Source organism: Anomaloglossus baeobatrachus, chromosome 12 (genome assembly GCF_048569485.1).
Source record: "Anomaloglossus baeobatrachus isolate aAnoBae1 chromosome 12, aAnoBae1.hap1, whole genome shotgun sequence".
Taxonomy (NCBI): domain Eukaryota; kingdom Metazoa; phylum Chordata; class Amphibia; order Anura; family Aromobatidae; genus Anomaloglossus; species Anomaloglossus baeobatrachus.
The window spans coordinates 65,003,427-65,018,633 of record NC_134364.1 but is presented as its reverse complement, the minus strand read 5'-3'; the positions used below and the strand labels follow the sequence as shown (position 1 = coordinate 65,018,633).

General features: G+C 41.8%; 1 protein-coding gene across 2 annotated transcripts in view; it reads left to right on the top strand.

Moving 5' to 3' along the window:
- The window catches only part of MDGA2 (MAM domain containing glycosylphosphatidylinositol anchor 2), a 798,087-nt gene extending 787,710 nt beyond the window's left edge, over positions 1–10,377 (top strand). For both annotated transcript variants that reach the window (XM_075331178.1, XM_075331177.1), the window contains exons 15-17: positions 4,531–4,661; positions 6,737–6,842; positions 8,684–10,377. In XM_075331178.1, the coding sequence (XP_075187293.1) occupies positions 4,531–4,661; positions 6,737–6,842; positions 8,684–8,778 (332 nt within the window). In that variant the 3' untranslated portion in view covers positions 8,779–10,377. The remainder of the gene's footprint in view (positions 1–4,530; positions 4,662–6,736; positions 6,843–8,683) is intronic.
- The last annotated feature ends 4,830 nt before the right edge of the window (positions 10,378–15,207 follow it).

Below are 15,207 nucleotides of genomic sequence, written 5' to 3'. Positions count from 1 at the left end.
CGTCCCGGAGACGAGTGGAAGACCGCGTTCCGATGTCGGTATGGACATTTTGAGTACCTAGTGATGCCTTTTGGACTTTGTAACGCTCCCGCGGCTTTCCAACATCTAGTTAATGACATTTTTAGGGATATCATGGACCAATTCATGGTGATTTATCTGGACGATATCCTAATCTTTTCTGATTCCCTACAGGAACACCAGGAGCACGTCAAGACCGTACTTACCCGGCTGAGGGAAAACCACCTGTACATCAAACTGGAGAAATGCGAATTCCATTCCTCACAAATACAATTCTTAGGTTATGTCATCTCTCCTCAGGGATTGAACATGGAGTCTGGCAAGATACAAGCAATTCTAGACTGGCCGGAACCGGGAAACATCAAAGAGGTACAACGCTTTGTCGGTTTTGCCAACTTTTACCGACGCTTTATCCGTAATTTTTCAGAGATCGTTCGTCCCATCACTCTGTTAACCAAGAAAGGACAGAAGTTTGTGTGGTCCGCCCAGGCCCAGGAAGCATTCCATCGTCTCAAGGTTTGTTTTACCTCAGCGCCAATATTGGTACATCCGAATCCCGCACTTCCCTTTATCGTGGAAGTCGACGCTTCCGACTACGGATTAGGGGCCATCCTTTCTCAAAGGACTGGGGACAAGAGTCTCTTGCATCCGTGTGCTTTCTTTTCCCGCCGGTTGTCCCCTGCAGAAAGGAACTATGACATTGCGGACAAGGAATTGTTGGCGATTATTTCCGCTTTCAAGGAATGGAGACACCACTTACAGGGAGCCGCGCAGCAAGTGATAGTACTCACAGATCATCGTAATCTGGAATTTCTTAAGTCTGCCAGGTGCCTGTCTCCACGGCAAGCCCGTTGGAGCCTATACCTTAACCAATTCAATTTTATTGTTACATACCGTCCAGGTTCACGTAATGGGAAAGCCGATGCCTTGTCCCGAATCCACGCCGTGGACTCCGTGCCTGGAACCCCGTCTCAGACCGTGTTATCGGATGCCAATTTCATTGGAGTAATCCAGGACCAGGACTTGTGGAAGGACATCAAGCTGGCCTATGATGGTGACGTATTCCTTGCTGCCCCCCCGAATGATGTAACTCTTGTTCTTCGGAATGGTGTGTGGTTGAGAGAGCGACGCATTTATGTCCCGGAGGCCGTAAGACTTCGGGTTCTCAAGTTGGTCCATGACTCCGTGTTGGCTGGTCATAGGGGGGTACAGAAGACACAGGAATTTCTGAGCCGTTTTTTCTGGTGGCCTACCTGCTTAAAGGATGTAAAGGACTATGTCCACTCATGTGTGGTTTGTGCCTGGTGCAAGGTCCCTCGTGTGGCTCCTACGGGACTCCTTCAACCGTTACCCGTGCCATCTCGCCCTTGGGGGTCTATATCAATGGATTTTATTGTGGAGTTGCCGGTCTCAGGCGGTCACAATACCATTTTAGTGGTGGTGGATCGGTTGACCAAAGCTGCTCACTTTATTCCGTGTACCGGTCTTCCCTCAGCCGCAGAGACAGTGGATTTGGTTATCCAGAATGTATTTCGATAGCATGGGGTACCTGACGAGATCATCTCTGACCGGGGCGTGCAGTTCACGTCTAGGTTCTGGAAGGGGTTTTGTACGGCACTCCAGATTGATGTCTGTTTGTCTTCTGCATACCATCCTCAGACAAATGGGCAAACCGAACGGACTAATCAAACCCTGGAACAATACCTTTGATGTTATGTCAGCCATCTGCAGGATGATTGGTTGAAGATGCTTCCGTTGGCGGAGTTCTCGTATAACAACACTCAGAGCAGCTCCACTAAGGTAACGCCCTTTTTCGCTAACTTGGGTTACCATCCGAATGTCTTGCCTAGGTCACCGGTTGCGGTTTCAGTGCCAGCGGTGGAGGACAGAGTGACAGAGCTACGACAAAATCTGGAGGTTCTAAAGGACACTGTGGCTACGGCTCAGGAGCGTTACAAGAGGTCGGCAGACACTCACAGGAAACCGGCACCCATGTATAAGGTAGGGGACTCTGTATGGTTATCCACCAAAAACCTGAGATTGGGTGTTCCTTCGCAGAAGCTGGGACAAAAATTCATCGGTCCGTTTAAGATCACCGGGATCGTGAGCCCTGTGGCCTGTCGGCTGCGGTTACCGCACCATCTAAAGGTACACCCGGTCTTTCATGTTTCTCTCCTCAAACCCGTTTCTCCCAATACATTTCATGGTCGTGTCGTGCCTCCTCCTCCGCCTGTGATGGTCGACGGCGAGGAGCAGTTCGTGGTTGAGGACATTATTGACTCCCGGCTCCATCGTCGTCGGCTTCAGTATCTGGTACGTTGGCAGGGGTACGCCCCCGAGGACGATTCCTGGGAACCGGTGGGTAACATTCGGGCACCCCGGAAGATTGCTCAGTTTCATCGACGGTACCCGGACAAGCCAGGCCCTGATCCGTCCTGAGGCCGTCTCTGGGGGGGGGAGTAATGTCAGGTTTCCGGGTTTTCCAGTTCTCTTTTGAATGAACTTGCCCTCAGTTAACATGGAGTTTACTGTTCTGTTGCCCTACTTCCTGTCCAGCTGCTTAAAAGGCCGCCTCTAAGCTTAGTCCAGTGCCTGAGTATACTGCTTGCTGTGTGCTCCTGCTTTGCTACTTCCAAATCCTGATTGCCTTTGGATCCTCCTGAAAGACTACCGACCGACTCTGGACCATAACCGGTTTCTTCAAGCTGTGCCCGGATTCCGTCTGCCATCTTCGGTCAGCACTCTGCCCGGTTTCCCTCCGGTTCGTAACCACTCTGGACTATCATCCCGTACGGACACTTCTGGACTTTACCACTTGCCCCTTGTGTCCCGGCTGCTGCGCATTTAGGCCTTCCGGGGTGATTGCTGGACAGTCCCTGTATAGGGGTTCGCTCTGGTGGTCTCCCTGGGGGAGTCCAGTGCGTGGCCCTGGGAATTCCCCTCGCTCCGTTTCGGGAAGGTATTTTGTGTGTTTGTTCTACTGTGTTTATTCCGTTGTGTATCTACCGTGGTTACATATTATAAACATCTTGTACCCAGAACTCGTCTCTGGTTGTCATTGCCCTAACGCTATCGAAATCCTCAGAACGTACAATAGTATTACACTATCCTTAGGATTGGTCATCAATGTCTGATCAGCTGGGGTCCAATACCCAGCATCCCTGCCGATCAACTGTGCTTGGTGCCAGTAGCAGCCAGCCAGAAATGCTCAGTTCCGGAGCTTCCCCGTCATCTGATAGCGGACGCCACTGGGTACTGCACATCCACCTCCTGTTAATTTGAACGGGAGGAGGATGTGCAGTAACCGGCTTCAGCTGCTATGAGAAGATGGGAAGCTTGGAACTGAGCATGTCCAGCCAGCACCAAGGACAGTTAATCAGCGGGGGTGCAGAAACCCAGCTGATCAGACATTGATGACCTATCCTAAGGATAAGCCATCAATGTAAAAGTAATGGATAAACATTTTAAGTCATCAATAGTTCAGTTCCGGACAACCCCTATAAAAATAGGTCTAAAGAAGAGAAGTCCTGAGTACTACTCCAGGACGATTATTACCTGTGTGTGTGTGTCTTGTTGCTTTCATTTCCAAAACACTTGATATAATTAGGTCTACCAGATACTGGTTCTCTTTGTGTAGACCTCACTTGTCGGCAAGGCAATAAGAAATGAGCAAAACGATTTCCTTCAAATTACACAAAAAATTACAATTCATCATAATTTTATTGTTTTAGCCATGCAACCCTTACAGGTCCAGTAGTAGGGCATCTTCGAGCTGCAGTCACTCTTCAGGGCTCTTTGGCCATCCAACCCCAACAGGTCCATTAGTATAGTGTCTTCTAGCTCCAGTCACTCTTCAGGGCTCCTTGGCCATCCAATCCTAACAGGTCCAGTAGTATAGCGTCTTTGAGCTCCAGTCACTCTTCAGGACTCTTTGGCCATCCAACCATAACAAGTCCAGTAGTATAGCATCTTCAAGCTCCAGTCACTCTTCAGGGCTCTTTTGCCATTCAACCCTAACAGGTCCATTAGTATAGCATCTAGTGCCCCCTATTGGAGGTTACCACCCTAGAAGTCAAGGCAGATTACAGGCAAGTAGCAGGGCCGGTGTGAAGGGCATATGTGCTTGTTGGAAACATTGACTTAGAGGGTGGCTACTGCTAAGAGGCTGCACTAAAGAGGCGGCTTTGTTACTCTTGGAAGAGACTTCATTAATATTTTGGGTTAAAAGGTTAGGTTTTTTTGTGCTACTTCAATATATTTTATCTGTATATATATTTCACCTAGCTATTCAATCATAACCCTTCCCTAAGGGAAGCTTTGACATCCAAGGGTGAGGAAATGCACCATGATAACCCTTCGTGAGTCTTTCATTTTTAGATGCCTGATCAGTAGGATCTTTACTTTAATCTCAATAGATGTTTGATATTGTACCATGGAACCATGGCAAACTAAAACCGCAAAACTACTACAAAGTTATGTTTCAACAGGACATTTTGTTTCTGAATTTCTTAGGAAGCCTGAACATATTCCTTCGACTCAAAGGGCAAACCAGCACAGAAATCCAAATCTGGTCAGCCAGCGGAAATAAAGGCGAACAGTGGCATCACAACCGAATTAATATACACCCGACAGCTTCTTTTCAGGTAGGTGAGGGTTATGCCACCCACTGAAATGGGTATCTAAAAGTTCCTACTGAGCACTGGCTAGTAGGTGTCAAGACAAGAGTTCAGTTACTAATGGATATATGAGAAACTTGATGGATCTATGGGGAAGTGGGTCTTAGAAAAATATTTACAATTCGATCAATGTGGTTTCCTTTATTGTTCTTGTCGCTTTATTGGTTTTGCTTTCAGTTAGGAAGTAATGCGTCCAAAAACTAGGAACCCAACTGATCCCGAGGCTCTGGAGAAACACAACTCTCAGTTATCTTCAATAGTCCAACAGAGAGTGAATAGAACCCAAGTCCAAATGTTCCACACCTGCTTCATTCAGACTGGACTTATCAGCTCCTCGTTCTTGGAATCCATTGAGGTCCTAGGAGTCAGGACCCAAGTAATCGAGAAGTCTATATTAGACCAGGGATAGCTTCCAAACTTGGCTTCCACATAGTTTATACTTCAGAGCCTCTTGGGAGTTTATAATCTTGAGGTCTTCTTATGTGGCAGCACAGACACCATGGTTGGGGTATGCCAATTACCTCTACCCCTGTCTTAGCTACTCTTCCAATGTTTGACATGAAGACCTAACTCCAGTCCACTTGGAAAATGGTCCTTAGAACATGCTAACACACCATCAATTAGCTATGAAGATCCATCATTACCAACTAGGCTACCTCCTGATGTCTTCCTTCACAAAATAACATATTTTTGAACATTGTCTCAATATACCCTGGACAACACACTAGAAGGCAACAAATTTAAGATGGATTACAAAAATAGATCGGGTCAAGCAATGAAATAATAAAAAAAAATATGCTATTAACTCAAAAATCTCCAGTCCCAGGTAAATTTGTTAATCAAGGTCTTTATAGCACAACACAATGTTATAATTTCTCGAAGGATTATTAGCAAATTGGTAAGAAGCATTTTAAGCAGTTGTGAAAGATAAAATGCACAATCCAAAAATGTCCAAGGCACCAAGAAGCTCCTCTCCGTTTATAAACCTTTATTTGTCCCAACATACAAAAGGAACAAGTGCAAAAACAATGTTTCGGCCGACAAAGGGCCTTTTTCAAGCCATATGTCATTTTTATGGCTTGAAAAAGGCCATTTGTCAGCCGAACCATAGTTTTTTGAACTTTTTCTTTTTGTATGCTGGAACAAATAAAGGTTTATAAATGGTGAAGAGCTTCCCGGTGCTTATGAATTTTTTGGACTTTCTCCAAAGTTGCAACTGGTGGAGAGCTGCACCAAGCAGCACGAGTGGTAGAGAGGTGCATGGGATACTGTTGTACAATGTTAAAATGGCTGAAGATACCATTAAGTCCAAACATAGAACAGGTGATTCCTTTGGTGGGCCAAATTGCAAAACTATAACCGTATTCTAAACCCCCTTCAATGGTCCTTTACACGGTAAATGTAGGGAGAGGTGGTGCTACTCAACATCATCCAAGGCTCTATTAACACTTATCGTTTAATTTTCTTTAAAATTTACTATAGAAGATTATGATATGCTAGATATAATGATTAAAAGTAGATATTCGAAGATATAGAAGATCAAAATGATTCATGGGACCTCATCGGTAGCGTGTGGCCACCGGAATGGAGCCCTGATGACCTCCTCCTAAGTGACAGCATTTCCGGCTCTTCTGACCAGTAGTCCTGATGCACGCATGACGTTCTGATGGGTCTACTAATCAGAAGAGGTGCGGGAGATATCAGAAAGTAGGAGAAGGGTTACAGGGTACAGTTCAAGTGGCCACAAACTACCAACATGGCCATTGGATTGGGTTCCTATGAAATTTTTTGATCATCTTTAGTTATGTGTTTAATATTTTTTTAAGTGAGTTTTGATGGGTTTAAGTTATCAAAATACTTCATATCTACCTCAAATATTACCTGTGTATTAATTTTTAAGTCTATCTCCATCTATCTAGGTCCACACTTTATATCATTATGTCTTATCTCTTTTTTTTTACCACCAAACTGTTGGACCTCTATATCTACATTGTCTTAAAATTGGCCAAATATTGTAACTCGAACTTTTTTCCCCAATTCAGATAATTTTTGAAGGTGTTAGAGGTCCTGGTATTGAAGGCGACATCGCCATAGATGATGTATCAATCATAGAGGGAGAATGTACGAAGATGGATCAGCCAGTCACTTGTATGTACCACTTTTTGACAGAATTGTTAACCATTGGGATTTTTTGTTTTTTACATTTCTAAAAACTCTATTACGGAATTCTAAGCTAATAATAAGTGACCCTCACCTAGTAAGGAGAGACACCGTGTAATAGTTCATTTTCCCTGTGGTGGCGCTATAGGGAAACTAAATACCTACTGGTAGGTCTCGCACAGTTAGTTGATCACTTGGTGGTCCCAGAAGTGACATTTCATGTAATCAGCTTATTGCTTGCCACCTTTTTAACATAAAGTGGTTGCCTGGTAAAAGCAAGTTTTCAACTACCCATAAGATAGGTGATGACTTCTAGCTCAGCGTGGGTGTAATCGCTTGGACTAGCAGAATAGTGAATGCATGATTCCCTGCTGAAATGGCGCAGCAGTGTGGATGCTCAATCACTGACCCAGACCACTGCCCCATTCATTCCCTATGGGGCGACTGAGCTCTGTACCTGGCTATTTCCTGAGACTACATAGAGACAATGAGTGAAGTGACAGTCACACATCCAACCTGCCCTCCATGTTGTAATTGGTATAAGAGTTCCCTATGGGAATAAAAATTTGTTATTCTGCCGATCAGTGCAAAATCCCAGTGGTCTGACACCCCCCCCCGATCAGTAAGTTTTCACCTATCTTATGGATAGTTGATAAAGTCGTCGTCCTGTGAAAACAAGTTAAGCATATGGTTCAACCTCTCTCAATGAACATTCTTGTTAATTAGTGATGTCAGATCACTAAAATATGCCATCAACTTTATGATCAGTGGAAGTCCAACTGGTGGGAACCCTGCTGAAGCATTACTACAAGATGGGCACATTACTGCAAGAGGGGGACAATGATGGACACATTATTACAGGATGGGGACAAGGGTGGGCACATTACTACAGCATTACTACAGGATGGGCACATTACTACAAGAAGGGGATAAGGATGGGCACATTACTACAGGATGGGGACGAGAATGGTCACGTTACTACCGGATGGGCACAAGGATGGGCATATTACTTCAGGATGGGGAAAAGGATGGGCACATTACTACAGAATAGGCATGTTACTACAAGAAGGGGACAAGGATGGAGCACATTACTACAGGATGGAGACAAGGATGGGCACATTACTACAGAATAAGCATATTACTACAAAAAGGGGACAAGGATGGGCACATTACTACAGGTTAGGGACAAAGATGGACACATTACTACATAATGGGGAGAAGGATGGGCACATTACTACAAGTGGACAAGGATGGGGCACATTATAACAGGATGGAGACAAAGATCAGCACATTATTACAAGATGGGGCAAGGATGGGCACATTACTACAGGATGGGGACAAGGATAGGCACATTACTACAGGATGAGGGACTACAAAATGTTGGCCAAAATGACTATATGGTGCTAATTGTAAAACTGTTTTACTTACAAAAAGGGGATAAAAGGTAAAAAAATCAAAATAAAGCATGAATTATTTTTTTTTACCATCAAAAATGTATTTTTTATATATATATATATATAAACAAAAAAAGCACGTTTGTTATAATAAAAGAACAAAAAATGTTCAAAAACAGTGATCCAAAAAATAAATGGTACCAATAAAAATGTCACTTTGCCCTGAAAAGAATGCGGCCCCCCAAAATTATTTTTTTTCTATGTGTGACCCTTATTCCCAACCGAGTTTGAGACCCCTAATCTAACTCTAACTAGGTCATTAGAATCCTAATTTTGGGGGATATTTATGACTCCGCCATCTTTTTCTGCGTGCTGTTCTTCGACCTTCTTGACTGTCTCTGGTAACTATTGTTTTTTCTTTTTTTTCTCTCCTAGCTCCGCCTTCGGGAGTGAAAGTTTCTGGGACTATATTACATATATGGTTGTATCCAGTTTTCCTTTTCCTTTCTTTTTTAAGTCATCAAAGGTGACCATATCCTGGCAGAGGCTACAAAAGATTCACTTAGGCACTGGTACGAAGAAAGAGTCTTTGTAAATGGACAACTAAAAAAATATACAAAAACAATCTACCAAAGATTCCTCCACTACTTGGGCACTGGGAATTACATGGGATATAAATTGTTATTACAAGTATACTTGAGACTAGAAATACAAGAAGAGACCTTACAGTGCTTCTGTGGCTATCAAGAATACAGTATAATCTGAATATTCTCTTAAAAAGGAAGGAATTTACGAGAATCCTTGTCAAAGCACAACGTCATGGCTGGTTTTCTTTCAAATGAATAGAGTTTGCTTGGACACCTAATGGCCTCCCAACCTAAACCTCACAGTTAACAGGGTACACGAAGATCTGGCATTTATTTTCCATTAGAAAAGGTTTTTTTTAAGTATGGAACAAGTAAGCCCTCTTGCCTTGGCTGCCACCATCCAAAAATTAAGACCTCTGTAGACCACGTGCTCCATCCCGTCAACACAGCTTTGCTAATGAAAAAAGGTATGCCGTATCTTTTCTTTTTGCATGTAGATGTCTTCAAAAGGAAGAGCAGCTGAGTCTTACAAGATTTTGTTTTTGCAGCTTCAGAGATTTTGCTCGCTTACGGACACAAAGTCGCCACTATTCCCGTCATCAGCTGTAAGATAGAACCAAACCACCAACTTTTATAAGAAAAAAAAATAAAAAAAATGCCAGGAAACCAAGTGCCTTCAATTAACAAGCCTGAAAAAAGTTAGCTAAAAACAAAAGCTTGCACTGCTGTGAGTGGTTTGTGGAAATTGAAAATTATTATTTTTTTTATTTTCAAAATAATTAAAAAACAAACAAACTGTTTTTACAAGCAAATGGTAATTCATGAGTTCCGAACGCAGGCCAGATTTAAAGTTAACGGAAAAAAAAAATTGCTACAAAAATACGTGGACTTCAGTTGCTGCATTTGTTGACGTATTGTTTTTGGAATTTTTAATTTATTTATTTTTTTTTTCAAAAACAGCCATGGCCTTTTTACGTCTCACCCGTTTTAAAAAATTGTATACTGAGATCTGCAAAAATCGATCAATTTTTCTCCTAAGGAAATTTCGAAAAGTTGTCCAAGGAATCAACTTTTCGCCTGAAGAAATTTCAAAAAGTTGTCCAAGGAGTCAACTTTTGTCATAAGGAAATTTCAAACAGTTGTCCAAGGAGTCAACTTTTCGCCTAAAGAAATTTCAAAAAGTTGTCCAAGTACTCAACTTTTCGCCTAAGGAAATTTCAAAAAGTTGTCCAAGGACTTTCCAAAATTATTTTTTTCTTTTTAATTGGGGGAATAAAAATCTTACTCTTATCTACATTTGAAATGAAATCAGTCTGATCTTAAAGAGGAAAACGTTCTGGAATATCTAAGACTGCAGCTCGATCGACCCAACGGAAACTAAGGATCTGAATTATTAGTCTTCATTTTAAAAATAAAATATATATATACACGAGGGTCCGATGCCTCTGCCCGCTAATCAGACTTTGTGCAGATTGTGACATAGTATTTTATTATTTTGGCAAGTTTGAAAAAAAAAGAAAAAAGAAAAAAAAAAAAAGAAAATACACTTTTACATAAAACTGTAAAAAAAAAAATGACTGAGCTACCTGATTAAATACCATACCTTAACCAGCCACTTTTTTCAATGCATTGTATATGTCCCTTATAACGTTGGCTATGAACATTTGAAAAATATTTTTTTGATTTCTTTAAATTATCTTAAAAGTTTAACTTCATTTAAAAAAAAAATACTTTTATCTACAAAAATATTCTTTTATGTTCTTTAAAAAAAAAACACATGATGGTTAAAAAAAAAATGTTATGCAAGCAGTTGGGCTATAAATAAAAAAAATATATATATATTTAACATTGCCGAAAATTGATTTTAACAACCGAAGCACAAGAAGATATAGCAGAATATTGACCAGAATTATTTTTTATTATTTTTATTTTTTTTTTTTTATTTTTTTTTTTTTTGAAAACTGTAGAAAATGTTTGTGCTGATTCAGTAATTCAACTGAACAAAAAAAAAAAATAATAATTTTACAGCTATGTTCAATAAAGCCTCTTTCCAGGTAAGGTATGAGAAGTCTACTGGTTATTTCTCTCTGTATCCAAAAATGAAATATATAATAATAGAAACATAATAATTAAAAAAATATGGTAATGAAGCTTTATATATATCTATCTATTTATCTATCTATCTACAGTATCTATCTATCTCTCTCTCTCTCTCTATATATATATATATATATATATATATATATATATATATATATATATATATATATATATGTATATATATATTTTCTTAGGATTTTTTTATGTTAAAATTGAATACGTTGTTTTACAGAAAATGTATATATGATATTTGTCTTGCAATTTAATATGATTGCGAAGGAATGCTACAGATTAGTATAGGAAAAAAAAATGTGGACACAGATGTATAGAGAGTGTTCAGAAGGTGTACTGTATAATCTTTATGGAAAACCTAAGAAAAAAAAGCTAAAAAATAAAGAGCCTGGCTTTAAAGATGAGCAAATAGCTTATCGCTGCCCTGGTCTGGTGTTTGAACGGCCCTGATGCAAGATTTGGACCCCTGCATGTTGGTCAGATGTATGCGCCCTTGTAGCACTCTAACGCCTATAAAGACATAGGTGCCATCACTCTCTCCCCACCCATTATGTAGTTATGTCTCCCATGCCGGGTGTCTTCATGGCATATATGTCCCCCATTCTGGGCTCCTTTCTGGAAGATATATCCCCATCCTGAACCCCTTCCCAGTATATATGTAAGACATACTAGTATATATCTCCCCATCCCTGGCCCCTTCCTGGTATATATTTCCCTCATCTCAGGCCCTTTCCTGGTAAATGTGTCCTATATCCTGGTATATATGTACCCCATCCCGGGCCCCTTCCTGGTATGTATTTCCCCCATCCTGGGCCCCTTTATGGTATATATGTTCTCCTTCCTAGTATATATGTCTCCCATCCTAGTATATATGTCTCCTGTCCCTTCCCAGTATATATGTAACTCATCCTGGTATATATGTTCCCCATCCTTGGCCACATCTTGGTATATATGTCCACCTTCCTGGTATATAAGTCTTCTATCCTGGCCCCTTCCTGGTATATATGTCACCCATCCCTGTCCCCTTGCTGGTAAATGTGTTCTGCATCCTGGTATATATGTCCCCCCTCCTGGGACCCTTCCTGGTATATATGTCTCCCATCCTTGGCCCTTCCTGGTATATATCTCCATCATCATGGTATATATGTCCCCTATCCAGGACCTCTTCCTGGTATATATGTCTCCCACTCTGGACCTCTTCCTAGTTTGTATGGACCCCATCCTGATATATATGTCACCTATCCGGGGCCCTTCCCTAATAAGTATGTCCCTCTCTCTTACGCTGTTCTCAAACGCATAAAAGAAAACATCTGACATTCCCCTGGTCCCACAATGCACTTGGACTTTTTCTGTAGCCAGTGCAGAGGCTGGCAGCTGACATCGGCGTGCATTCTATGGGTGACACGCATGTCTTTGCTATGCGGCTGTGACTGGCATGCCAACATCAGCTGCCAGCCTCTGATTGGTCGGACACATGGATTAAGGTGCAGGGACCTGGCGGATTTCTGCACTGCAATGCATTTCAGCTGTAATAATCACAGGAGTCGGTTGGACCCCCCCTCCCAAAATCTCAGTTGTACCCTCTTTGACCGCGATCATAGCACGCCTGCTCTGCCATTCCTGTGCTTAGGAGGCTTATAGAGATGCATTGTCCTGACTTTGTGGAATCTGGTAAATGCAAGAGGCGCCCAGGATGCCAGTCCAGTGCAGCGCTAATCAAATTGCTCATCTCTATGTGACACCGTATACCAATTTATTTTTTTTACACTTTATGCAGATTTCAAGCCTCCCTCAACAAATTAATTTTGGTCTGGTGTTGGTTTTGATATATTTCCATTACTGTACTTTATGTGAAATATTGTTTAAAAAAATGAAATCCGATAGTCCATGGAAATGTTGAAAAATTGGAAAATATCACTACCGGAATTACCCTACAGTTCTGTGCCGGAGTCAGCATCGAGCTGCATCGTAATCTATGAAAAAAATGTGTTGCTTTTTTCATTCTGTTACTTGTTATATGGATTATACTTGTTTCATCAAAATGTTTTTTTACTGGTTTATTAAAGGGGTTATCCACTTCTCAATCACTATATTTCCTCCAAGTAAAATAATAACAGCTATACTCACTGCCGATGCTGGCGTCGTTGCAGTAGTGTCGGTACTGGCTCTCCCGAGTACATTGCTATGCCATGCAATCCCTACAGCCAATCAGCACTCACTACACTATCTCCTCCTTCAGATGTAATCGACTGTCATGCGATGTTCAGCTCTTCACACACCTGCTGGCACTGTGGCATCAGACTCTGTTCACACTGCAGAGTTTGATAAGCAACCTGAGACTTCTGTATTGTTCAGCCAGAGCCGGGCGTCGGCTGGTACTGGTTCACTGGTATTCAGTTCTGCAGGGGTTAATCTCTGCAGACTGCTGAGTAGGACCTAAGTGCTCAGGTTGCTGATTGCCAAGTGCAGCTGTGCTTCCCTATTTAAGGCACTGCTTCCTTCCAGGAGGTGCTGATGATATCTTCAGTTTTACCCCAGCGAACCTGGTCTTGGTGCTTTTCCTGTGAATGTTGATCTGTGCTGCGCTTCTGAGTGGTGTGAGTGTTCCACTGTTGTGCGTTACTTCCTTCCCTTTTGCTTTGCCCCAGTACACATATTGTCTCTCCGGTGTGTTTTGAGTGCTGTGTGTACGAGTTTCCATTCACCATTGTCCGTGTCATTTTGTGGAGTTTGTCTTTGTATTTTACAGCCTGGCCCAATGATGTGGGAGATGGAGTGTAAGATCAGGGCTCGGATAGGAGTCAGGGTCACACTGGGGGTTCAAACCTGGTTACCTTCAAACCTACCTCAGAGATAAGGGACAGCGCAAGGTCACAAGTCTTAGGGCCAGCCTAGTGAGAGTTATGACTGCTCTCACTTCCTCTGTATATTATCTAAAGGATGGAAGAGTGAAACCAGTGCTGATTCCTTGCAGCAATCTCGGGGAGCCAGTGCAGAAACCTCTGAACGGCGTCGACCCCAGAGGCGAGTATGACTGTTATTATTTTACTGGGAGGAAACATAGGGATTGAGAAGTGGTTGTCCGAGTAGTGGACAACCTTTTTAACATTTTATTGCATTTATTTTTTATCTTATTGCTGCAGTTGCAACTAAGAACATTATTTAATACTGAAACAGGTTGCGGAAAGGAGAATAAAGAGAGCAATATACTGGTGAAACAAAAAGACGTAAAAAGTAAAAATTGGGTAAAAAAAAATCCAAAAACAGTTTGTAATTTCATCCTGTACAAAGAAATGGATAAAAACCTTATCCATTTTTTTTATAACACTGTATCTATGGAAGAGGGATGCAAATATACAGTAACATAATTGCATCTATTTTTTCACTTTTTTTTTCGGAAAACAAGGCACATAATCTACTAATTCCACTTATGTCTTGTCTTTTATGTGCTGTGTATTTGATTTTTTATATTTTGTACAAATGTATTTACACATCAATGGCACTCGATAGACTTTATGGTTTTGCTGTGCCCACATTTGCTGCATTAGGCTCCACAGAAAGCGCTCTCTTGGTAAATAATTTGGGAGAACCCTTTCAAAAGTTTGGTGTGCAACATTTTCTGTTGTCCTTGGTATACCCTCTATATGACGGTAGTGTGTACACTTCTGATATGAGGTAGTGTGTACATTTCTAAATTTCTAACCTCTACCATCAACCATCCCTATGTTCGCGAAAGGTGAAGGTCCCAATTAGTCAAGTTTCGCAACCTGTATCTCCCTTGTACATCAGTAGACAGGACCAGAAGCATGAAAAGACTATTCTTCCGTGTGACTATTGTAGTGGGTCATGTTTAACCCAGGTGTGATGGAAAACTAACTTCAGAGAGAAAAATCTGTATTCAACGTATATAGACTTTCAGATTACTGAGAAAGGAGATGACAGTTGGAGCAATTGAGTTGAAACCATGGCCACCAGGACAATAAACTCATCACTAGAGTTGAGCGTGGTTTGCGGTTCGAGGTTCTCCAGTTCGCGGCTCGAGTGATTTTGGGGGCTGTTCTAGATCGAACTAGAACTCGAACTTTTTGCTAAAGCTCGATAGTTCTAGTTACGTTCGAGAACGGTTCTAGCAGCAAAAAGCCAAGCTAATTACTAGCTGGCTTTCCGCTGTAATAGTGTAAGTCACTCTGTGACTCACACTATTATGACATTTCAGTGTATAGTGTGCGGGAACAGCGCATTCAGATCACTGCTGTATGG